The sequence below is a fragment of the Loxodonta africana genome, chromosome 7, assembly GCF_030014295.1.
Source record: "Loxodonta africana isolate mLoxAfr1 chromosome 7, mLoxAfr1.hap2, whole genome shotgun sequence".
In the NCBI taxonomy this organism is placed as follows: domain Eukaryota; kingdom Metazoa; phylum Chordata; class Mammalia; order Proboscidea; family Elephantidae; genus Loxodonta; species Loxodonta africana.
In genome coordinates, this window is record NC_087348.1 from 64,583,001 (window position 1) to 64,607,319 (window position 24,319).

The window sequence follows — 24,319 nt, forward strand, 5'->3', positions numbered from 1 at the left end:
AGGCACACTTAACAGGTCCTTTATCCTTCAATTTCTCCCGGTGATCTTTTTGCCTCCTAACTTGTCTCCCTGCTTCCACTCTTGCTTTGCACCACAATCTCTCCACAACACAGCAACAGGAAAAAAAAAAAAAAAAACTGCTGTCGAGTTGATTCTGACTCATAGCGACCCTATAGGACAGGGTAGAGCTGCCCCACAGAATTTCCAAGGCTGTAATCTTGATGGGAGCAGGCTGCCACATCTTTCTCCCGCATAGCGAATAGCAGCTGAGTGCTTTAACCACGGCACCACCAGCGGTCCTATGTAGCAGTCGGGGTTATTCTTTTAAAACTTAGGCAGATCATGTTACTCCTCTGTTCAAAACCCTCCGGTGGCTTCTTCCCCTTTTTCCTAGAGTAAAACCTGGGGTGGGGGGGCGGGGGGGGAAGCCCCTGACATCCAGAAACTGGCTTGACATAGGCCTCAGTTTTGTTACATGCTGGCTTGGCACCAACAGTTAATTAGGCCATATTATTCTCTTACTGGACATAAACAATCTCAAAGAATACCAACATCAGATAAGGTCACTCACACCATTATAGTGAGATAAAACGAGGCCACTTCATAAATTTCCTCTAAGCAGAGACAAAAACAAGGTCAGAATACCAAACAATAAGAGTGACAACTGCTTCTTCACTAATCACAGCTTAGTCCTGGCTCTTATCTGCATTCCCTATAGATAAAATTTGAGATAAACCCAATCATAGATTTGGCCCTCCTTTCTGACAGCACCCAATCCAGAGGGAATCCTCAATCCTGTGAACCCTCCCCATAATACCCAAAGCCCAAGTCCTAAAATAGGTTCTCTTACTGAGCCCTCACAAAGGTTATCTCCCTCCCCCATGGTGTACCTTCTCTATCACTGCAAGGAGTAATAAACCAACACATTTAAGTATAGGTGGGTTTCTGATGGCCTTTGGTTGGCGGGCACTAACAAGCCCAACTTAACAATTACAATATTCAGCTCCTGCAACTCTTCTGGAGCCTTGGTGGCGCAGTGGTTAAGACTTACTGCTGCTAACCAAAAGGCTGGCAGTTCCAATCCACAAGCCACTCCTTGGAAACCCGATGGGGCAGTTCTACAATGTCCTATAGGGTCGATCGACTTGACGGCAATGGGTTTGGGGTTTTTTTTTGTTTTTTTTTTTTTTGGTTTTGTAACTTTTTAGCCCAAGTGACTCAAGCCAGAGATACTAAGGAGGTAAGTAACCTCAAGTTGAAGAGACCAAACAAAGTCAGAAAATTGGTGTGCCCTTCATGCCTTCTCCTACCTTCTCCAGATGACCTTATCCACCAATCTATGCCTCTCTCTTATTTTCAAACATCTTTTCACTTGGCTTTTTCCTCTCTCAACCACCAACATGGTTATGGCTCCCCGCTTAAAAAAAAAAGAAGGAAAAAAAAAAAAAACCTACCTCCCCTGCCCTACCCATGCTGCACTCTCCTATCTCCCAATTCTCTGACAAGATTCCTCTTAACACTTTTTTCCTGTTCTAATTCCCTGAAATTTGAAGTTTCATTACCCTCTCCTTCCTAAATCTAGCTACAATTTTTGGTCTTGATCTTTCTCAGTACTCTGCTGAATTTAACACACCCTGCTAGAAACTCTCTTCAAGAAGACTGCGTGTTGCTTTTACCTCTTTCCCTGCTCCTACAGGGTCCTTCACCATTTCTCGCTTCATAAATGTCCCAATTTTCCTTCTAGCAAGCTGGGTCTTGGCTCCCTTACCTCTAGCACGTTCCTGACCGCGTTCCGAAAACTTGCCTGCTCAGGGCTCACGCTGGAAACGTTGCCCGGCTCCAGGTGGAGCCAAGGCAGAACCTCGGGGAAGGAACGCGAGAGGAATTCCGAGTTTGGGAGAGGGCGGAGCCTTGGGCCATTGAGGAAGTTTGGTCCTCGGCGGCCGCCGTCCTGGGGCGGATCAGGAAGAAGGTTGCAGGTTTGGGGTCACGAAACCTAGTTCCGAGACTTGGCTGGAGATGGAGTTCGACTGCGAGGGTCTGAGACGGCTGCTTAGCAAGGTACGGGCAGCCTGCTGCTCCGGGTCTGGGAGCACTGGGCTTGGGGGGCGTCCTGCACCCCTTATCGGCGCCGCGCCCCCAGCCAGGCTGCCTTCTCACCCGGGGTCCCCGGCCTGCCGTGGGCTTGGGGGCGGGGACTTGTGCTGGCTGATGTGACGCCGGCTGTGGGGAGCGGCCCCAGGAAGGCTGCGGGGCTCGGAGGCCGCCCCTTCCATCCAGAGGTCCGAGGTCTGGCTCCGCCCCCATCTCCGTGTTTCTGGTCCCCCAATCACCACCCGGTGCGGTACGGTCGCACGCCACCAGCTTCCCTGGCCTCGAAACAGCTCCCAGCACACGCTTTGCCTTTAGCTTTTATCTGTCTTCTAATGGCCTGCTTTTTTTTCTCTTGACTTGAAACACTCATCTTTTCTAAGGATTTCTTAGATGTCACTTCCTGGAAGACTGAATCATTCTCTTCTACCAACTTTTAAAAACTATCACTTATCACATTGTGGAGTAATTATTTATTTGCAAACCTTACTCCTGCTATGAACTCCTTGATGTCAGAAACTGTTCTTTTGAATTGTGCCTGGCAACAAACCAAAAAAAAAAAAAAAATCCCGTTGCGGTCGAGTGGATTCCGACTCAGCAACCCTGTAGGACAGTAGAACTGCCGCATACAGTTTACAGGGAGCGGGCTGGTGGATTCGAACTGCTGACCTTTTGGTTAGCAGCCAAGCTCTTCACTGAGCCATCAGTGCTCCGCGTGCCAACAAAGTAGACGCGAAATAACTTCAATGAGTGAAAAGACCAGAGTAGATTTAGGAATGAAGATAGAGGTTTCAATGTCCAGGAGAGATCCGCTTATGTTAAAAGGTTGTCTCCTGGGAGAGCTGGCCCAGAAGCCTGACCTACATTTCTGGGGCATTACTAGCACCAGCTACCTGGTCAGAAGGCACTCAGATGTTCATTTTCAGGCGAAAGAATAATTTGTGATACATTCGTATAATGGAAAACAATGTATTATGTAGGAGTGGAAATGAACTTCTGCATGCAACAATACAGATAACATCTTAAAAACATACTGAATGGAAGCAAATTAGAGGTTATATACAAAATTATACTTTGATAAGCCCAGAAACAAAACTAAACAATGTGTGAGGAATATATAAATAATACGTTGTTTAGGGGTATAAACATGCGGTATAAATGTGGAGAGAAAAAGGAGTGAATATACAACTTAGAGGAGACAGAGAAATGGGAGAGAGTACCTAGACAGACGTCATGGTATTAGAAATGTCCTAGGTCTGGGCTGTCTAATACGGTGATTACTAGCCACATGCGGCTATTTAAATTGAAATTTAAATTAACCAAAATTTAAATAAAATTAAAAATTCAGTTTCACAGACATGTTAGCCACATTTCAGGTGCTCAGTAGCCATGTGCGGCTGGTGGCTACCATGTTGGACAGCACAGATATGCATCATTTCCATCATCTCAGAAAACTATATTGGACAGCACTGTTCTAGATCATAAGTGGGTGAGTTGCTCCTTGAATGTTCATTTTCATTTTATTATTACTCTTTGTCCTGGTTATCCAGTGCTACCATAACAGAAATACCACAAGTGGATGGCTTTAACAAAGAGAAATTTATTTTCTCACAGTCTAGTAGGTTACAAGTCCAAATTCAGGGCATCCGGACCCAGGGGAAGGCTTTTCCTCTCGGCTCTGGAGGAAGGTCCTGGTCCTCAATCCTCTCCTGGTTGAGGAGCTTCTCAGGCACAGAGACCCCACGTCCAAAGGACACAGTCTGCTCCTGGTGCTGCTTTCTTGATGGTATGAGGTTCCCAACTGTCTGCTTGCTTGCCTTTCTAAAGAGATAAAAAGGTGGTGCAGGCCACACCCCAGGGAAACTCCCTTTACATTGGATCAGGGTGGTGACCTCAGTAAGGGTGGTGTTAACAATCTCACCCTAATCCTCTCAACATGAAATTACAATCACAAAATGGAGGACAGCCACAGGATACTGGGAGTCATGGCCTAACCAAGTTAATACACTCATTTGGGGGGAAGGGGGGGAACACAATTCGACCAATGACACTCTTCAAAATGGAGAAAGTTGGATGTAGTGGTTCTAGCTTCATCACTTAACTTGGCTGTGTGACTCAGCAGGTTTCTTTGATTCTCTAGCTTTTATTTCCTTCTGTAAAGTGGAACAATGGTAAACCCTACCTACCTCATAGGGTCATCTTCGTAAGGACTATTTCAAATACTGTTCAGGTTTGTAAAGCTCATAGCCTAGCATACAGTAAGTGCTCAGTTAAATGTTAACAGTAATTAGTCCCTTCATCATAGTTTTTTTTGAATTTTATGATCATTTTTTTTCCTTTTCAGTACAAATTCAGAGATCTAACTGTGGAAGAACTAAAGAATGTCAATACATTTTACCCACATTTCAGATATTCCGTGGACACCTATGGTAAGAATCTTCTAGTGTTTGCTGCATTATTTGGACTATTAGTTGTTTGGTCCTATAAAAAAATAAAAATTAGTTGTTTGGTCCTAGAGAGCTACAAAATCATGATTTTTCATTCTTATACACTGATTTTGAGTTACACTTTGTGACCTGTGGTTTCTGATGAAATTTAAGTTTGTTGATAGAATATGTATTGTATGAGTTTTCTATTGCTACTATAACAAATTACTACAGACTGAGTGGCTTAAAACAACACAATTTTATTATCTTATAGTTCTGTAGATTAGAAGTCGGACTGGGCCAGCATCATGGTGTTGGCAGGTCTTTGTTCTTTTCTGGAGGCTCTGGGGGAGAGTCTGTTTTCTTAGCTTTTCCAGTTTCTGGAGGTCATTCACATTCCTTGGCTTGTGATCTCCTTCCTCCGTCTTCAAAGCCAGCAATGTTATATCTCGCTGACCATTCTTCTGTAGTCAGATCTCCCTTTTAAGGACTAATGTGATTAGATTAAGCCCATCTGGGTAATAGAGGAAAATTTCTCCATCTCAGTGCCCTTAAATTAATCACAGCTAAAATTCTCTTTTGCTAAGTAAGATAACATTCACAGGTTTCAAGGATTAGGGTGTGGGCCTCTTGGGGTGGCAGGAGCATTATTCTGCCTACCACATATATGGTTTGTTCTAAATTTTTAATAACAAAGTTTTGGTTATCTTGTTCATTTACTATAGAAGATCTAGAAATTTAAAAAGATTTTACTTTACTGTTTTTCAAAAATTTCTGCCCACAACCCAGACTTGTAAATACAATTTACATTATAACCCCATATACACATAAATAAAATCCTGTATCCAGTCTAGCATTTTCTCTTCTATTCCATTTAAAAACAAATGCTGGTTGAGACACTGAAATTGATTTCAGGATCCATGAACTCCTTAGTTAAAACACACAATTTTGAAAAACTTCTTTATTCTACACAGGTTTTATATTTGATTTAGTTTGAGTTAAGAAAATTATCTAATTCAGATGTATGTATCAGAAATCTTGAGTTAAGTATTTCTTAGGAATATATAATTTTATATGTGGAAGAAACTATTCGATTTTAATCCTTCTGTGGCTAGATATGCTTCCAAATGTTATATGTACATTATCTTACGTATTTTTTACTACCAAATCTGTGAGGTAGTATTATTGTCTTCATTTTTCAGATAAAGAAATGGAAGCTGAGAGAGTTTAAATACCTTGCTCAAGATTACACAGCTAGCTAGGAGTTGGGGTTTGTACCCACGTCTGAGTACCCATTTTACTGATGATCTTATACAGTGTCTTTCTTCATGATGTGGATTTGATTCTTTGTTGTACTAAAAACCTTGTTGTACTAGTTTATTCTTATTCTCATGTCCACCTGTCCAGAGAAAGTGATCCCAGCTGCCATTAAACCCTCAAATTACAGGATTAATATCGTCAATGTACAGTTTACTCTTGGAAAAAATGACAGTCATGCATCATAATTCTATTCCAGCTTTTTGAATAATTTGGACAATGAATATTCACACGTATCATTTCTCTACCACCTTTCTAGATTATTTTGTGTCCCTGAGTATAACAATTCCATCTCCACTCCTCCACCCATTTTAGTTTTTATCGTGGAGTGGTCCCTTCACCCATTGTCGTTACTTTCACTCATAGAATTTAAGGTAAATGTTTGTACTTAAGTACAATCTTGGCCTTGAGTTTTCTATCTTAACCTGGTTTTGTCTTTACCCTTTCTAGTCAGTCATCAAATCTATTTAGAATTTTTTCTTCCTCTGCCCAAATAGTATAGTATCTGAGGTACTAAAAGGACTACATTCCTTTTTTGGTAGTTTGAAACCAGAGGTAATGTTACTTGTATTCAGTCTTGAGATTAGGGCATTGATTCTCCACCAGTGTGTCCCAGCTATAGACGGGAAGGTTGAATTTTCAGGTAGTGAAGGTTGAAAAAAGGTTAAGAATAATTGGGTCAGAGAAACCAAAGAAAATAGGTATTATCTTTCTAAGAAGTTGCTTTAAAAGATAAGCTAACTTTTTTTTATTATTACGAAGGTTTTAATCTGATTTTTGAAAGTGATTATAGCTGATTTGTTACACGTGACAATTATCTAATAACGTCCCCACATTTTATAATACTCTACTTATTAAAGGTTTTCACATTATTTATCCTTATGAAAACTTTGTGAAGCAGTCTTATTATCTTTATTTTATTGATGAGGAAAGTGAAGGTCAAAGAGATTAAAGGAGCAAAAGTAACATGTCTCTAAGTGGGAAGATGGGCCTAGAACTTGCGTTCTTTCAGCTATACCCCTCCGCCTTTTAAGAAAACGGCATCTAGTAATTTCTCCTTGTGAGTGTAGTTACTGATCCCTGGATGATGGTTTTTAGAGACTGTATATGTGTGTGTGTTTTAATACAGTTTTTCAACTTCTGATTGCACATTTTGGGGCTTTTTTTTCCTCTCTAGTTTTTAAAGATAGTTCCCAGAAAGACCTGCTGAATTTTACTGGCACTATTCCCGTGATGTATCAAGGTAAGTTTGGAAGTTGAAAAATGTGGAAATTTTTTTAAACAGCAGTTCATATAATGAGATCTTAAACATTTGTTTAATGCTATAACATTCTCAAAGTATTTTCGTATATATACGTGATTTATACAGAACTTATGGGGTATGGCATGGTGCTGTCCTAGTCAAGGAGGGTCTAGGTTAATGTGAACAAGTTGAATTCAGTTCAACAATTATTTATTGAATGTCATCTGTTGCCTGCTACTGTGCTAGGTGCTGGGGTACAGAGGAGACCAACGCAGACATAGGCTTGCTGTTGTGGAAGGTTATCTCTACTTTCCATAGAAAGCTGCAGGGGTGCCACCTTTTTCTCTATTACATTGATGTTTTGTTCCTCTTTCCTCCTCCATATGATGTAGCATTATCCCCATTTTATAGGCGAAATTGAATCTCAGCCTGGTCAAGTGATTTACCCGAGGCTACACAGCTAGTTATAGGGTCAGTGGTGGTTCAGTGGTAGAATTCTCACCTTGTGAGCAGGAGACCTGGGTTTGATTCCCACCCAGTGCACTTCATGCATAGCCACTGCCTGTCTGTCAGTGGATGCTTGCATGTTGCTATGATGCTGAATAGGTTTCACAGAGCTTCCACACTAAGATGGACTAGGGAGAAAGGCCTGGCAATCTACTTCCAAAAATCAACCAGTGAAAACCGTGTGGATCACAACAGACCAACTCACCCATCGTGAGGATGGCGCAGAACTGGTCAGCATTTCCTTCCATTGTGAATGGGGTTGCCATGAGACGGGGTCGACTTGAAAGCAGCTAACAATGACAACACAGCCAGTTAATGTTAGGGACTGGAACTTCAGGCTCCAATCGGAAATTTTAAAACACAGGTGTCATTAAGCCTCAAAGAAAGCGATACATTTTAGGGTGACCCGACAGGTTAAAATAGCTAAGTGTTTGCACCGCCCCCCCCCCCCAAAAAAAACACCACTGATTTCCCCTATACTTAACTCTTCCTATTTGTCCAGACCTACTTCCTCCTGTGTTCAGTAAGGACTAACCTTTCAGGTAGGTATCATAGGAAATTACTTATACTGTGTGATTTGTTTCCAATATATTTCCCTGAGCAGTGTCTGAAATTCCTTCATTAAAAATTCACTTCTCTTTTAAAATGCAGGTAATCCCAGGAGAGATATATCCAAAGTCAATACATAGTGCTGTGCTTCTAGAAATGATTGATAAGTATTTGTTGACTGAATTACTTTATTCAATTATTCCTGAAGTGCTTAGGATTAAATGAATTTATTGTGTATTTGAAAGAAGAGAGTGTACTGAAAGGGGGCTGAGGAGGGTCTGGAATCCAAACAGGGAGAGAACAGCAGAGTTTACTCTCTCTCACGAAGGGGTCAGCCCTATATGATAGGCATACATGGCCTAAAAGATACCAGGAAGCTGCATTTCTTGGAATCTTTTTCAAAGTAGGTGCTTCTTTATGGTAATTCCTAGACCATCATGCCTGAAAGCTAAATGGGTAGGGTAGGAGGCAGAGCATTAGCTGACAGAGTAGAACTGCTCCATAGGGTTTTCATGGCTGTGACCTTTCAGAAGCAGATCGCCAGGCCTGCCCTTTCAGGGCATCTCTGGGTAGGTTCATACTGCCAGCCTTTCAGCTAGTAGTCAAGTGCTTAGCTGTTCGCACCACCCAGGGACTCCAAAATGAAGATAATGGACTGTTTCCAAAAGGTGATAATTTCTTTCAGTGTGCGGAGCGGCTGGGTCGGGGACAGAGGGTATGTGTGAGATTGTTTAAAATACAGATGTTTGGCTCCATCCTACACCTACTGAATCTCAATCTCTGGAAGTGAGTCCCGGCAATCTGCATGTTTTTCAGGCTCTTGAAGTAACTCTGATGTACACTAAAACTTAAGAACCACTGGACAAGGTGACCGTTAAGGTTATTTTCAGCTCTAAATTCTATGTAACCAGCCCAGCTTGTGTGTGATGTTGTTGTTGTTAGGTGCCGTTGAGTTGGTTCAGACTTATAGCAAACCCTGTGTACAACAGAATGAAACACTGCCCGGTCCTGTACCATCCTCACATTCGTTGTTATGTTTGAGTCCATTGTTGTAGCTACTGTGTAAATCCATCTCAATAAGGGTCTTCCTCTTTTTAGATGACCATCTGCTTTACTAAGCATTATGTCCTTCTCCAGGGACTGGTACCTCTTGATAACATGTCCAAAGTATGTGAGAGGAAGTCTGGCTGTCCTCGCTTCTACGGAGCATTCTGGCTATACTTCTTCCAAGACAGATTTGTTCGTTCTTTTGGCAATCCTTGATATATTCAATATTCTTCACCAACGTCATAATTCAAATGCATCAGTTCTTCGGTCTTCCTCATTTGTTGTCCAGCTTTCACATGCATAGGAAGTGATTGAAAATACCATGGCTTGGATCAGGGATACCTTTAGGGTCGCTATGAGTCAAAATCTACTTGACGGCTATGGGTTTTTTTTTTTTTTTTTAAAGTCCTCAAGGTAACATTTTTGATTCTTAAAACATTGAAGAGGTCTTTTGTAGCTGATTTGCCCAATGTAATATGTTGTTTGATTTCACTGCTACTTCCATGGGCATTGAGTGTGGATCCAAGCAAAATTAAATCCTTGATAACTTCAATATTTCCTGTTTATCATGGTGTAACTTATTGGTCGAGTTGTGAGGATTTTGGTTTCCCTTATGTTGAGATGTAGTCAGTACTGAAGGCTGTGGTCTTTGATCTTTATCAGTGAGTGCTTCAAGTCCTCTTTACTTTCAGCAAGCAAGGCTGTGTCAGCTGTATATCGTAAGTTGTTAATGAGTTTTCCTCTAATCCTGATGCCACATTCTTCTTTGTATAGTCCAGCTTCTGAGATTATTTGTTTAGCGTACAAATTGAATAAGTATTGTGAAAGGGTACAACCCTGTTGCACACCTTCCCTGATTTTGAACCACTCAATATCCCTTTGTTTTGTTCAAACAACTAACTGCCTCTTGGTCTGTGTATAGGTTCCTCATGAGCACAATTACTCCGAAATTCCCATTCTTCCCAATGTTATCCATAATTTGTGTGTGATAGTATCTGCAATTATTGAGCTCCTTGAGAGCAAGCATCAAACTTATCTTTGTTTATTCATTCGTTTTCTTTTGTTTGTTCATTCATTGATTTATTCATTCTTATTCATATAAGAAACTTTACTGAACAGCCAGTACTAGCTGGGGATATGGAAATGAATAAGACATAATCACTTTTAGAAGTTTACGGTATAGAAGGAGAAACAGACCTATAAGCAAATAATTTAAATGCAGAATAAATTCGAAAATGGAGGTACCTACTACCTTCCCAGGAAAATTCGATAGCTCTGCTTGGGTGGGGCAAAGAAGATTACATAGAGAAGATGCTATATCCCAAACTTTTGGCAGAGTATGCCCTATAAATATTTATTGACTTGAATTGGATGGGCTGGTCATTGTCTTAATTAAATTTCCTCAAATATTACGCTGGTATTATCTTAACCAGAACATAACTCCAGTGTGAATGTGGACAAAATGGGGAAATAGTCCTTGGTTTACATAAATACTTTATATGCAAGCTTGACTAGACTACATATGTTTCTTCAAATGATACGTAGTCATTCCATAAATATGATGTACATGCTTCATTATTGTTTGAATCTGTGTTTATTTTATCTTAAATAGGCAATACATATAACATACCAATTCGTTTATGGATTTTGGATTCTCACCCTTTTGCTCCACCCATTTGCTTCTTGAAGCCAACTGCAAATATGGGAATCTCTGTTGGAAAACATGTGGATGCTCAAGGCAGGATATACTTGCCCTATCTCCAAAACTGGAGCCATGTAAGATCAGTATGGGTTCTTTAAATGTTTTCATTTTTCTGCATGTTTATCTTTGATTTGATAATACAAATAAGTAAAATACTGCATTTTATTTCACTGGTATTGACTATATGATCTTCAAAAATAATTTGAAATTCATAACAAAGTTAGGGGATCATATCTTATGGAAAGAATGATAGTACTATAGTACCTTGAGGTTAAGGTTTATGTAATAATAGACTATTTTAGTTAGTTAGATAGGAGCCCTGGTGGCGAAGTGGTTACGAGATCAGGCTGCTAACCAAAAGGTCACAGTTCGAATCCACCAGTCGTTCCTTGGAAACCCTCTGGGGCAGTTCTACTCTGTCCTGTAGGATCACTATGAGTCAGAATCGACTCAGTGGCACACAGCAACAACATTTAAGGTAAATTTTCATTTAAACATTTTTGTATTATATTCCCCACAAACTTAGAAAAATATATATTCTGCTGCAGGAAAAAAATACTTTGGCTTTCATTTGAAAATGATTGTTATAATCATTTTTTTTAAAATCAAACTTATTGAAGTATCATATGCCATTTATTTTTTACTTGCATAAACATGTGCAAGGAGGAAAACAGATTCTAAACTACAAGGGAATAAACACTATTTATATAGTGCTGTCTGGGCTAATTATAACAAGGTCAGTGAAAGTGTGATCAATGAATAATAAGACCGATGAGTAAATTCAGCTTCTTGCAAGAAACATATAATGAGTAAACAGTGCAGACATGTAAAACAGACATCATAGACTCAAGGTTAAAGTAACAAGCCATCTTAGATAAGGTGGATCTCACAGGAAGGCATCTTGCAAACAAGCTACTCACTTTACGATGACAAGATTTATAATTTTTTTTTCTCCTTACCTTTATGCTAAAGAATAATCTCCAACTCCATGCTCTGCATTCTCAAAAGGACTTAGGTCAGCAACTTCTTCACTCAGAATTTCTCCTTATCATTCCTGCATTTTATTCGACAAATATTCAGTGCTTTCTGTGTGCTAGGCATTGTGATGCAGCAGTGAACAAAAAAGATAAAAATTTCTGACTCATGGAACTTATATTCAGTTGGGAATTGAAAATTTATAGCTTATGGATTCAACTATAATTTCAATACAGACTGAATCAAAGGATTTGGTGCTTATGATTTATTTCCATACTATTACCTGGTAAATAGCCAGACCTGGCATTTAGAAAAAAATTTTTTTAATCTTTATTAGACAATATACTAAAATAATTTTAATCCCATTTTTGAACTTTTATGATTTTTAAAATGTATTTCTGCCCAGCTTCCTGAAGTGTCTTGATTTGTTTTAGATTTTTTGGGGGGTGGGGGTGGGGGGAGGGCACACTTTCAGAATTTATAAGTGACATTTTCACCAGATTAGGAGTAAAAACCACCCTAAATTGTGAAATGTAAGTTTACTTGCTAGCCCTTAAAGATCTACTTCCAGGTTGGTGTTGGCTTGTACAACGTCGGATTCCTCCTCACTTGGGCGCTCAGGAGCTGCCTGCCAACGTGCAGTGTGTGCAGCAGCCCTCCTCCCTTAGCTGTCTAAGCTGGCGATGCACATACACTTTTACAGAGAAGGTTTCAGATTGACTCATGCTGCTAGTCAAATTATATCCTTACTTGGTGGTACACTGTATCTTTCCCCATTTTTCCTAAATTGTGAAATATACATTCCAAAGTTATATACAATGTAAATGCCATAAACATTTATTATAGAACCAACACCCCCATACCCACTTCTGACCTTAAGAAATTATCTGTACCTTTGAAGTCCTCTTGTTAAAAAAGCTTGCAATTGAGAATTTGAACGTTACTGAACATTTTGATCAAAGATGCTATAGAAGAATCCTGATCAAAAGGGGGAAAATGCAGAATGAAATTTCAAATTGTCATGGACTCCAGACTTCCTGAAGCCGTGAAAGTTAGCTGAACCCCTGAAACTATTTCCTTGAGATTATCTTTAAACTTTGAACCAAAAATAGCACCGAATCTTTTTAATACCAAAAAATAGTTTAGCTTAACTGGTAAAAAATATCTGCCTTGAGCTTTATGCTCTTTTAAGAACTATCTATTGGGATAAAATTGACAAGCAACTTGAAAGATAGGAATCTTAGGGGGCAGTGAATTTATGTTAACGGAGGAGGAATAACTCAGAAAAGGAGGGTGAGAGTGATTGCACAACTCAAGAACATAATCAGTGTTACCAAATGGTACATGTAGAAAATGTTTTGCTGTATATATTCTCAAAAATAACAAAATGGAAAAAAGTACACTTATGAATGTATTTTGCTTTGTTTTTTATGGTTTTTATATTTTTCATATATAAAACCTTTAAAAATGAAAAAAGTAGTAAAAGAAAGAATGCACAGCAAATTGTCAACAGTAGAGTTGAGGTGGGGAATCATTGACCTTTTACTTTATGAACTTGTATATTTAAATAAGATTGTAAGTTAAATGTGATAATTGTTGTTGGTTACCAAGCTGGTTCCAGCTCACGTTGACCACGTGTGTGCAGAGCAGAACTGCTCGGTAGGATTTTCAAGTCTGTGACCTTTCAGAAGCAGACCTTCCAGGATGCCTCTGAGTAGATTCTAATCACCCATCTGCTGGCTAGTAGTTGAGCACCTAGCCATGTGTGCCACGCACAGACTAAATGTGATGAGTAGATGTGATAAAAATCGGCCTGTTGGAAAGACAAAATGGTATCTTTAATTTTCAATTCTTCCATTATTTCAGAAATTGAAATCCTTTTCATATATTTAACCATGTATGTTTCTTCTTTTGTGGCTTGTCTGCTTATCTCCTTCATCCATCCCCCTCCCCCCCCCACCCTTCCAAGAATGGTTTGAAATCTGTACCCAGACACAGGATGTTTCCTCTGGATGTTTATTTTCTCTGGCATCTCTTTTTATAGTTTGTTTTTATTTGTTTAATGAATAATCAGAGATAGTCCTATAATCTAGTTGAGGTTGTGTTTGATTTCAGTTCAGACAGTATTGATTTTACTATTCTGAGCCTCTATATTATAAGGTAAACTAGTTTTAAGAAGACACTACATTGTTTAAATAAGTTCCACATGCAGTTGAAATTATAATCATGGAGTATAATTATATAGAATTTTGGAACAGGAAGGAATTGAGAGGTCATCTATGCCAGAGATTGCAGACTGTTTCCCCAAGACATTGAAATTGCTGCATTGGGCCTACAAAATTTTGTTTGAAGAACATAGTGATTTTGTTTTGCTTTGTTTTATCCTTAACAGGAATTTGAATCTGTTAAGAATTTGAATAGGCATGCCCATTTCAATTTGCCACAGTAAACATTTCTACACAGTTACTTATGTTACCTGCCTGGTCCATGAAGATATTTGAGTTTTTTCGATCCTAGTGGTCTTATCCTCTTAGTTTATAAATAGTGAAACCGTACTCTGAGGAATTAAGCACTTTTTAAAATGAGCATACTACTAATTATTCGTAACAGTAATAACAAACATCTGTTTTGCCCTCCCAGCTTCTAGTTTGCGTGCATTAATGCATTTGTTTCTCATACAGCTATTTGGGATTTATTATTCATGTTGTATTGTGATGACACTGAAGGTCAGAGAGGTTAAGCGAACTTCAATAAGGTTACTCATCCAGTTAAATTAAAAGAAACAATATCTGATTAAAACAAAACAAACAAAAAACCCAGTTGCCCTCATGGTGACCCCGTGTGTTTTCAGAGTAGAACTTTGCTCCATAGCAGTTTCAGTGGACGACCTTCCAGAGATAGATCACCAGGCCCTTCTTGTGTGTTGCCTCTGGGTGGACTTCAACTGCCAGCCTTTCCGTCAGCGAGTACGTTAACCATTGGCACCACCCACAGACTCCTTGTATCACATTAGATAATATTTTATCAACGTTAATTTTCTGTTTTGACCAGTAAATGGTAATTCTTCGTACTATTTTTGTAACTTTTCTCTTAAGTCTGAAATCATTTCAACATATTAAAACAGACTGATCCCAAACCTAGATTTTCTGCTATTAAACATTTATGCTTTTTTCACTTTTGGGAGATATGAATTTATTATTCATTCCTTTTAGTTGAAAAAAATTACAGCAGTTACAAGTATTAAATAATTTTGTAGTCGTTTTCAAAAAATGACAGCCTGATGGCATTCTTCTTTTTGGCTAACTATCGATTAACAAGGTACTATGATGCGGTGGTTAAAGTGATTGACTGCTAACCAAAAGGTCAGTGGTTCAGAATCACCAGAGGCTCCAGAGGCTCCATGGGAGAAAGATGTGGCAGCCTGCTTCCATAAAGATTTACAGCCTTGGAAACCCTGTGGGGTCACTGTAAGTCGGAATTGACTAGACGACAGCGGGTTGGCTTCTTTAGCAAAGGAGCTCTGGTGGCGCAATTTTAAAGTGCTTGGCTGCTAAGTGAAAGGTGGGTTCCAGTCCGAACCCACCAGCTGCTCTGTGAGAGAAAGGTGTGGCAGTCTGCTTCCAGGAAGATTTACAGCTTTGGAAACCCTAAGGGGCAGTTCTACTCTGGCCTGCAGGGTCGAGATGAGTCAGAATTGACTTGATGGCAGTGGGTTTGGGTTTTGGGTTTATTCTTCAGCAAAATGTTTGTGTAACTTTTTCCTTTGTGTATATTCTGTAGCCTAAATCTGTCATTGTTGGATTAATTAAAGAAATGATTGCCAAGTTTCAAGAAGAACTTCCCCTGTATGCTCTGTCATCGTCTGATGAGGCACGGCAGGTAGACTTGCTAGCCTATATTGCAAAAATCACTGAAGGTTTGTATTTTTGTCAGTTAAATTGCCTTGAGAGTTATCATTTTATATTTCTCACTAACATTTTTTACTTTCTGCTGCTTGCTTTCTACTTCATTTCCGTAAGTAAATATGTGTGTGAGTGTTATGTATGTATGTGTATGTGTGTGTATAAGATCAAAAATTCCCGTACATCTATCATGGGTCAGCGTTACCATCAGTTCCAATAACTATGGTTTCCTAAAATGTAAAAAATGTACTTTTATATGGATAGGTAAAATAATTCTTGTTTTGTTCTAAGTTAAAAAACAACCTAGTTGCTGTAGAGCCCAACTCATGGCAACTTCATGTGTTTCAGAGTATAAGTGCTCTCCATAGGGTTTTTCATGGCTGTGATCTTTCAAAAGTGGACTGGTAGTCTGAGACACCTCTGGGTGGGTTTGAACTGCCAGCCTTTCAGTTAGTAGCCCGGCGCTTAACGGTTTCTGCTACACAGGGACTCCTCACTTGACATCTATTGATCACAAGCCTTTTTCATCATGTTTATGTGGCCCTATTGACTCATTCAGTATATTGGACCAGAAGATCTATGATTCTTAATGTTTCTGATTGAGGATAAAGCCAAATACACATGCTTGGAAATTTTAGTAAGATGTTACACTTTTTTTTTGCATTGTAGACCAGAGCATAAAAATCAGAATTTTTTTTAGAATTACAGAAATCCTATTTTTTATTTTTAAATACCATACCTTAACATCTTTTAAAGTCTTATTAATAATATTTTTAAGATATTTGGAAAGTTATTTTTTAAAAGGCTAGCCTCTGTTTAGTGAAATATTTAACTTCAGAACTTAGATTCTCTTTTTCTTGCATTCATGCATCCATTTCTTCAACAAATATTTTTTGAGTGCCTATTATGGACTGGACAGAGCCCTGGTGGTGCAGTGGCTAAGCACTTGGCTGCTCCGAGGGAGAATGATGTGGTAGCCTGCTTGTGTAAAGATTTACAGCCTTGGAAAATGGGGCATTTCTGCCCTGTCCTGTAAGCTCACCATGAGTTGGAATGGACTCAGTGGCAATAAGTTTTTATTATGGACTGGAGTCCCTGGGTGGTTCAAACAGTTAACCAAAAGTTTGGAGGTTCAACTTTACCCAGAGATGCCTCAGAAGAAAGGCCTGGTGATCTGCTTCTGAAATACCAGCCATTGAAAACGCTGTGGAGCACAGTTCTGGGCTGACACACATAGGAATGAGTCAGAGTCGACTTGATGGCAACTGGTTGACTTGATTGTGGATAAAGGCTGCGTTTTCTGTTTGAGTTATCGACCCTGGTGTATTTTTTTGGAGATGCTAAAATAGTTTTTGATACTACTTTAAAATTCTTGTGATCATCTACTTTTCTTTCTAGGTGTCTCAGACATAAATTCAAGGAGCTGGGCAAATCATGAGACTAAAACAGTTAATAAAATTACCGTGGTTGGAGGTGGAGAGTTGGGCATTGCATGCACATTAGCAATTTTAGCAAAGGTATGTAATCATGATTGCTGTAAATACGTCTGTCATAGTGCTGTACTTTGACGCAGTTTGTGTTTGACATTCAAGAAATAATGGCTTCATTTTGTCATGTAGGAAAACCTCATTTTGCTTAAAATATGTTTAATAAGTTGACAAAAAGCTCTTGTCAGTGATGTTGTCTCTTAATTAGTAGTTAGTCATGGAATAAGGCTTTGAAAAAGTAATTTAAATGGGCTCATCACTCTCTTCCAAGGGATATCTCAAATTGACATTCGTCTGACTTAGCCACAAATTTTTTCCTGTGTTTTTTGAGTCATGCTGCTTTAATTAAACTCTTATTTAGTCAAGTGTTTATTAAATTTTAGCTCCTTCTGAAATAAGCATTTTTTTGAAGGATTGACTTTTTTAGGATCATAGTTGCTAAGTTGATATTTTACACTAGTTTGCGATTAATTTATTTTCTTGGTCAGTCCTTTTTACTAGATCTTCTGTATATAAATTGTTTACAGAAAGTCTTAAATCCCTTTCCAGATAGGTTCAAAGACCTGCCTGTCTCTCTCCAGGGCCCAGTATCATGGCAACAGGATGCCTCGTGTCATGTAAGGGATGTAGCTCAAAATAGGGTAGCTGTCCCTCTATATATTTATTTGGTGGCTGGCATTAGTTTTTCTTTTCTGTTAAACTTTGTTTGTTTTGCCATCTAAATTCTTCCCTTTCCATTTAATACTTGCATGTATCTTGGGGGCAGGTTCTTCTCTGGCAAATAAATTACATCCAGGGAGCTAGAAAATTTTAAAAACTGACTGCTCAGAACAACATATGCTAACTTTTGCCATATTATAGTTTCATTTCCTCCGCTCTCCTTCAGAATACACTATTCCCTTTTACTTAGAATTTGAATTGTTTTCAGTTCTTTTGTTGCTAATTAAACTACTTCGGTAAACATCACTTTACAAGTTGCTTATTTTCCCTGAGTTGTTTTCTTTTGGGTGTGTGTATCTCAGAAATAGTACTAGTGAATCAGAGGGCATGAATGGTCTTTTTGGTACTGATGACATATTGCTAGCTTGCTCTTCAGAAAGGCAGAACTAATTTATGCTGCTAGTAATAATGTGCTCATGGACCTACTTTTTGACATCCCTAGCAATGCTGGGAAACCATGGTGGGATAGTGGTTAAGAGTTTGGCTGCTAACCAAAAGGTCAGCAGTTTGAATCCACCAGGAGCTCCTTGGAAACCCTATGGGATGGTTCTACTCAGTCCCGTAGGGCCACTATGAGCCGGAATCGACTCAATGGCAACAGCTTTGGTTTTTTGGTTTAACAATGCTGAGTTTTATTAATTTTATTTATTTTTGATAAATATAGGGAGGCACCTTAAAGTCATGCTTCTTTAAGTGTCAGTATTTCTTTGTGAACTGTCTAGGTGGAAAATTTTTTCCCCTTTTCTTTTTTAAACATTAACATTTTAACATAATTTTAAACATTAATATTTTGACAAAATTCAAATACTACAACAATAATAGTAGTCATAACAGTGGTAACTAACCTTTACAGAGTACTTACTGTGTGTCAGGCAGTAGCCTAAACACTGACTCATGTAATTTTCACAGCAATGCAATTGCTTAGGTACTATCACTATTGCCATTTTACAAATGAACAAACCAAGGCACAGAGAGGTTACCCAGCTTACCCAAAATCACAGTGTTAATAAATGGTGGAGTCAGGATTTGAACCCAGGGAACCTGTTTACAGAGCCTGTATTCTAGACCCTTGCTACTCAGAGTGTGGTTTTCAGATCAGCAGCACTGGCATCACCTGAGAACTTGTTAGAAATGCAGAATCCTTGGCCATACCTCAGACCCACTGAAGCAAACTGAAGATTTTAACAAGATCCCTGGTAATCCAAATGCATATTAATGCTTGAGAAGCTCTGCTCTAAACTGCTGTTATACTGCCTTATTATTGTCATCATCATCATCATTGTTGGTGGACGTTTACGTTAGGTTGTTTGTAGGCTTTTGATATGATGTACCTGAATGAGTATCTTATACATATTGTGTCATTTTACACAAGTGCTAGTAAACTTGTAGGTTGTGTGTTCTGACTCATAGCGACCATTTAGGACAGAGTAGAACTGCACCATAGGGTTTCCAAGGAGCAGCTGGTGGATTTGAACTGCTGACCTTTTGTTTAGCAGCCTAACCTCTTAACCACTTCGGCACCAGGGCTTCGACTTGTATGTTGGTTCCTGTCCTGTAAATAAAAATGGTGGATTAAAGGAAATGCTGCATTTAAAAATTTTGATAAAATTTGTCAGATTATCTTCCGTATCAGTTCTACCAGTTTACCCTTACATGCACTGTATATGAGAATTCTTGTTTTCCCATACTACCGTTATTAAACTTCTGGGTGCTTGCATGCCTGATAGATGAAAACGGTATCTCATAGTTTTCTTTGCATTTCCCTTGAACCATTTGTGTTCGTTTCCTGTGAGCTATTTCTTCACAACCTTTGCTCAATTTTTTTTCTATTAGATTCTTAATAGTTCATAGGAGCATTTTGTATATTTAGGAAATTTTCCCTTTGTGATAAGTATTATGAATCGATGGAATATTTTAAAGTACAAAAGTATTTGTATTACTGATTGCTTTGGAAGAGATTTTTCTGTAGAATGCTTCATTTCCGGAGTAGTACTTACTGAGAATAGTAACACTTCCTGAACTGAACATTTATATTTAGGTTTTGGATGAAAGAATCCCAGGTGACTTCTCTTGTCCCTGTAAGCCAGCTCAGAAGAGTTAAAAAATAAGAGATGTAATCACAGTTGTTAGGCTGTAGTGAAAGGAAGAGAGACCTTTTACTTTATATTCTCTTTTTTTTTCTTTTTGAACATTTGAATTTTGAACCATATGAATATGTTACCTATTTTAAAAATTAAATTAGAAATTTTAATTAAAAAGGAAAACTGCTTCATACTGGGCCTTATTAACTACTAGTTAATTTTTATTTGCAGAGACCCATTTTAAGAATATCTGGTTTTTCTGATATATTGGCAATAATAAAATTGATAGCTGTGATTTAGAGAGGCAACTGTATGCTGGCTCTGTGTCACATAATAAGCCTCCCGAGCACATGAAGTAAGACCCAGTTCAGTGACTTGCCCAAAGTTACGTAGCTAATAAGTGGTATGAGCCCATTGCCATGAGTCAATTCCAAATAGCTGGGTTTTTTTGTTGTTGTTTTTTAACCACTATACTTTCTGCCTGATAGTCTGGTGGATCCCTGGATACTTTTGCTCCCACACCCTATAGGAGAGATCCTTAGGTCCCCTATAACTTCAGAGAGCAAAGACCTTCCACAAGGCAAACTGACTTAGGATTTTCCATGCTATTATTTATAGTCAGCCCACCATGCCATTCAGGGACCATGCAGAGGCATGTGGAATACTCTTATGTGAGATCTCTGCATAGAGTGCCTCGTTGTGATCATATTTGATTTTAGATGTATGACTATTAGCCTTTATTTTTACTTATTTTTATTATTATTTCCCCACCAAATCAATAGATGAATTTTTATTGCATTTTTAAAATATCACCACTATTCTAACATGCATCAGTTGGTCTCAACCCACCTGGAGCAAAGGATAACAAAGAACACCAAAGACGCAAGGAAAATATGACCTCAAGAGACAGAAAGGGCTACATAAACCAGAGACTCCATCAACCTGAGACTGGAAGAACTAGATGGTACCTGGCTACCACCAATGACCGCCCTGACAGGGAACACAATAGAGAATCCCTGATGGAGCAGGAGAAAAGTGGGATGCAAATCTCTAATTCTTGTAAAAAGACCAGACTTAATTGTCTGACTGAAACTGGAGGGACCCCAGAGGACATGGCCCCCAGGCTCTCTGTTAGCCCAAAACTAAAACCGTTCCCAAAGCCAACTCTTCAGACAAAGATTAGACTGGACTATGAGAGATAAAATGATACTGGTGAGGAGTGTGCTTCTTAGCTCAAGTAGACACATGAGGCTATGTGGGCGCTCCTGTCTGGAGACGAGATGAGAAGACAGAGGGAGACAGGAGCTGGTTGAATAGACCTGGGAAATACCGGGTGGAGAGGAGGAGTGTGCTGTCACATTATAGGGAGAGCAACTAGGGTCACATAAATGTGTGTATAAGTTTTTGGATGAGAAACTGACTTGAATTGTAAACTTTCGCTTAAAGCACAATAAAAAAAGAAAAAATCTATGTATCATCACTAGGACTTAGGAATCATCTGGCCTCTTGTTTCTGTAACTGGACAACTTTTAGATCTTACTTACCAGCCTGTTGAACTGTTCCTTTTTCAGAGACATAAATACCATCCAAAAGTTTTCTGATATTCTTGTTTTTGACTGTCATGGCTTGTTGAATTAAAGCAGCTGAATTTGATACAAGTTCAATGTAGTTTCCTTTAAGAATCAGCTCATCTTCCTGGGCTTGGGATCCTGAACAAGTAACACCTGACCTCATCCAAACGCTACAGATGTATTTTTCACTCAAGGAATTTCAGATTTCAACACAGGATTCACCCTTCTGAATAACGATGTTGATGGGGAAATGAGCTTGCATAGACCTTGAACTGTAATGGAAGCTCAGTGTAACATCCTTGATCATGTTCTGTGCATGCCTACAGATAGTGTAGAGTGTAGCCATTTCGTTTTCACTTCCCCACTATTTGTCAACCTGAAGCCTCTTATTTTTTTTTTCAAAGGAGACTGAGTTCTACCTTAATGTGCTTGAAGACCCATTGCAGGGTTCCTCTGGGGCTCTTCACAATAACTGTGTCCCTTAAGAGTGACGTCAGTATTTTCTGGGATGTCGACAGTCTCGTTGCTGAGAATGGTCTTCTTTCTCACAGTAGATGCAGCAAAGAGCTAGCTTTTGTTTTTTGAAAGAAAAACCTGGTATTAGTGTTTGCTTTCATGCTAGAATTTAGCTGCTAAAATAGATCAAACAAATCACCCTGAGCTCTTTCAGAATAGAAATTTTGACTTCAAAATGAAACATAAACTGAAGAACAATAACAAACATATTGAGTGTACCAGGTCATCTTTATTACTCACTATCCCATCAAAAGAAACCTGCAGTCTATGTTGTCTGACTGAGTTATGCCCCAGCAGATCCCAGTTTTCAATGTTGTTGTTTTTAGGTGCTGTTGAGTTGGTTCTGGCCTATAGCGACCCTGTGTACAATAGAATGAAACGCTGCTCAGTCCTGCACCACCCTCACAGTCATTATGTTTGAGCCCATTGTTGCAACCACTGTGTCAATCTATCTCATTGAGGGTCTTCCTTTTTACTGACCGTCTACTTTACCAAGCATGATATCCTTCTCCAGGGACTGGTCCCTCCTGATAACGTGTCCAAAGTGTGTGAGTTGTAGTCTCACCATCCTCGCTTCTTAGTAGCATTCTGGTCGTACTTCTCCCAAGACAGGTTTGTTCGTTCTTTTGGCAGTCCATGGTATATTCAGTATTCTTCACTAACACCATAATTCAAATGCATCAGTTCTTTGGTCTTCCTTATTCACTGTCCAGCTTTCATATGCATATGAGGCAATTGAAAATAACATGGCTTGGGTCAGGTGCACCTTAGTCCTCAAAGTGACATCTTTGCTTTTTGACGCTTTAAAGAGGTCTTTTGCAGCAGATTTGCCCCATGCAATAATGGCTTTTGATTTTCTGGCTGCTACTTCTGTGGGCATTGATTATGGATCCAAGTAAAATGAAATCCTTGACAACATCAATCTTTTCTCCATTTATCATGATAGTTTTTTCAATAGTCAAGTTTTTAGTAGTCAAGCCTAAAGGATCACATCATTCAAGTTCAGGATAACCTCTTGCTTGCATGTCATTTTTATTGCTATTGTGTTTTTTCCTTCTTGAGACAGCACATAAGGCCAGTATATATTCCCTTAGCCCTCACTTGGTTTAAATCGAGTAACTGGCCACATCCAATGTAATGCTGTTCTTTTTTTAATTGTACTGTACAGAACATTGTGGACAGGCTGGTCCTCTTAGACCTCTCAGAAGGGACTAAAGGAGGGACGATGGACCTTGACATCTTCAGCCTACCTAATGTGGAGATCAGCAAAGGTCAGAATATTCTGCTTGAAAGATGTTTGCTTTGTTTGCTCTCATATTTGAGTCTTAAAATTTTTTGTTATAAAAATATATGTAACACAACTGTTGCCAGCTTAACATGTTGATGTTATAATTTAGTGACATCAGCTACATTAATCATGTTGTGGAATCACTGTAATATCTAGGCCAAATTTTCCATCACCATAACCAAAAACTCAATGCTTCCTACCTGAACAATGTTGAGTCCTAGAATTTTAACACTGAAAAGCACCTTAAAGTTCACCTTATCCAAATCCCTTATTTTATATAACGGAAACCAAAACCAAACCAATCCCATTGCTATTGAATCAACTACCACTCATAGGTAGCTCTGTAGGACAGAGTAAATCTGCCCCATAGGGTTTCATGGAGTGGCTGGTGGATTCAAACTGCTGACCCTTTGGTTAGCAGCTGATCTTTTAACCACTGTACCACCTGGGCTCCACATACTGGGAAACTAAGGTTCAAATAAATTAAGTGGCTTGTCCAGTTTCATAGAGAGATTATAACTGATTACATTAACAAGGGTAAAATGAGCAAATAACATTCGAATTGGTCAGGAGGACTTATTCCTTGTCTTTGATTTATACCTTAGTATGAATCTGTTTTCTCTGGCTGCTTCCTTTCTAATATTTAATTAGTATTACAATTTTACAATTAGACAGGAAGGGATTTGTATCCTAATTCTATAAAATCTCTTAGGCTATATAGTCTCTTAAACTTCAGTTTTCTCACCTGTAAAGTGGGAATAATACACACATTAGTATATAGCAAAGTGATAAACCAAGATTAAAAAAAAAAATTCACATTGCTTTCACTAAAAATATATCATTAATAATAAGCTTTAATAAGAACAAATAGTTTTTGTATCATTAAAAATAAAAGTA

The 24,319-nt window shown here is 38.8% G+C and overlaps 1 protein-coding gene and 1 pseudogene across 5 annotated transcripts in view; one reads left to right on the top strand and one right to left on the bottom strand.

Moving 5' to 3' along the window:
* Positions 1–1,928: 1,928 nt before the first annotated feature.
* UEVLD (UEV and lactate/malate dehyrogenase domains) overlaps positions 1,929–24,319 on the top strand; it is a 41,622-nt gene continuing 19,231 nt past the window's right edge. For 4 of the 5 annotated variants that reach the window (XM_010592192.3, XM_003411975.4, XM_023550794.2 and 1 more), the window contains exons 1-7: positions 1,929–2,061; positions 4,436–4,520; positions 7,012–7,077; positions 10,793–10,956; positions 15,638–15,773; positions 17,158–17,276; positions 23,303–23,405. In XM_010592192.3, the coding sequence (XP_010590494.1) occupies positions 2,020–2,061; positions 4,436–4,520; positions 7,012–7,077; positions 10,793–10,956; positions 15,638–15,773; positions 17,158–17,276; positions 23,303–23,405 (715 nt within the window). In that variant the 5' untranslated portion in view covers positions 1,929–2,019. Of the gene's footprint in view, positions 2,062–4,435; positions 4,521–7,011; positions 7,078–10,792; positions 10,957–11,854; positions 11,898–15,637; positions 15,774–17,157; positions 17,277–23,302; positions 23,406–24,319 lie in introns of those variants that run through there. The other variant, XM_064288355.1, reaches the window with a different exon arrangement.
* LOC111751237 (large ribosomal subunit protein uL6-like) lies at positions 21,302–22,342 on the bottom strand (annotated as a pseudogene).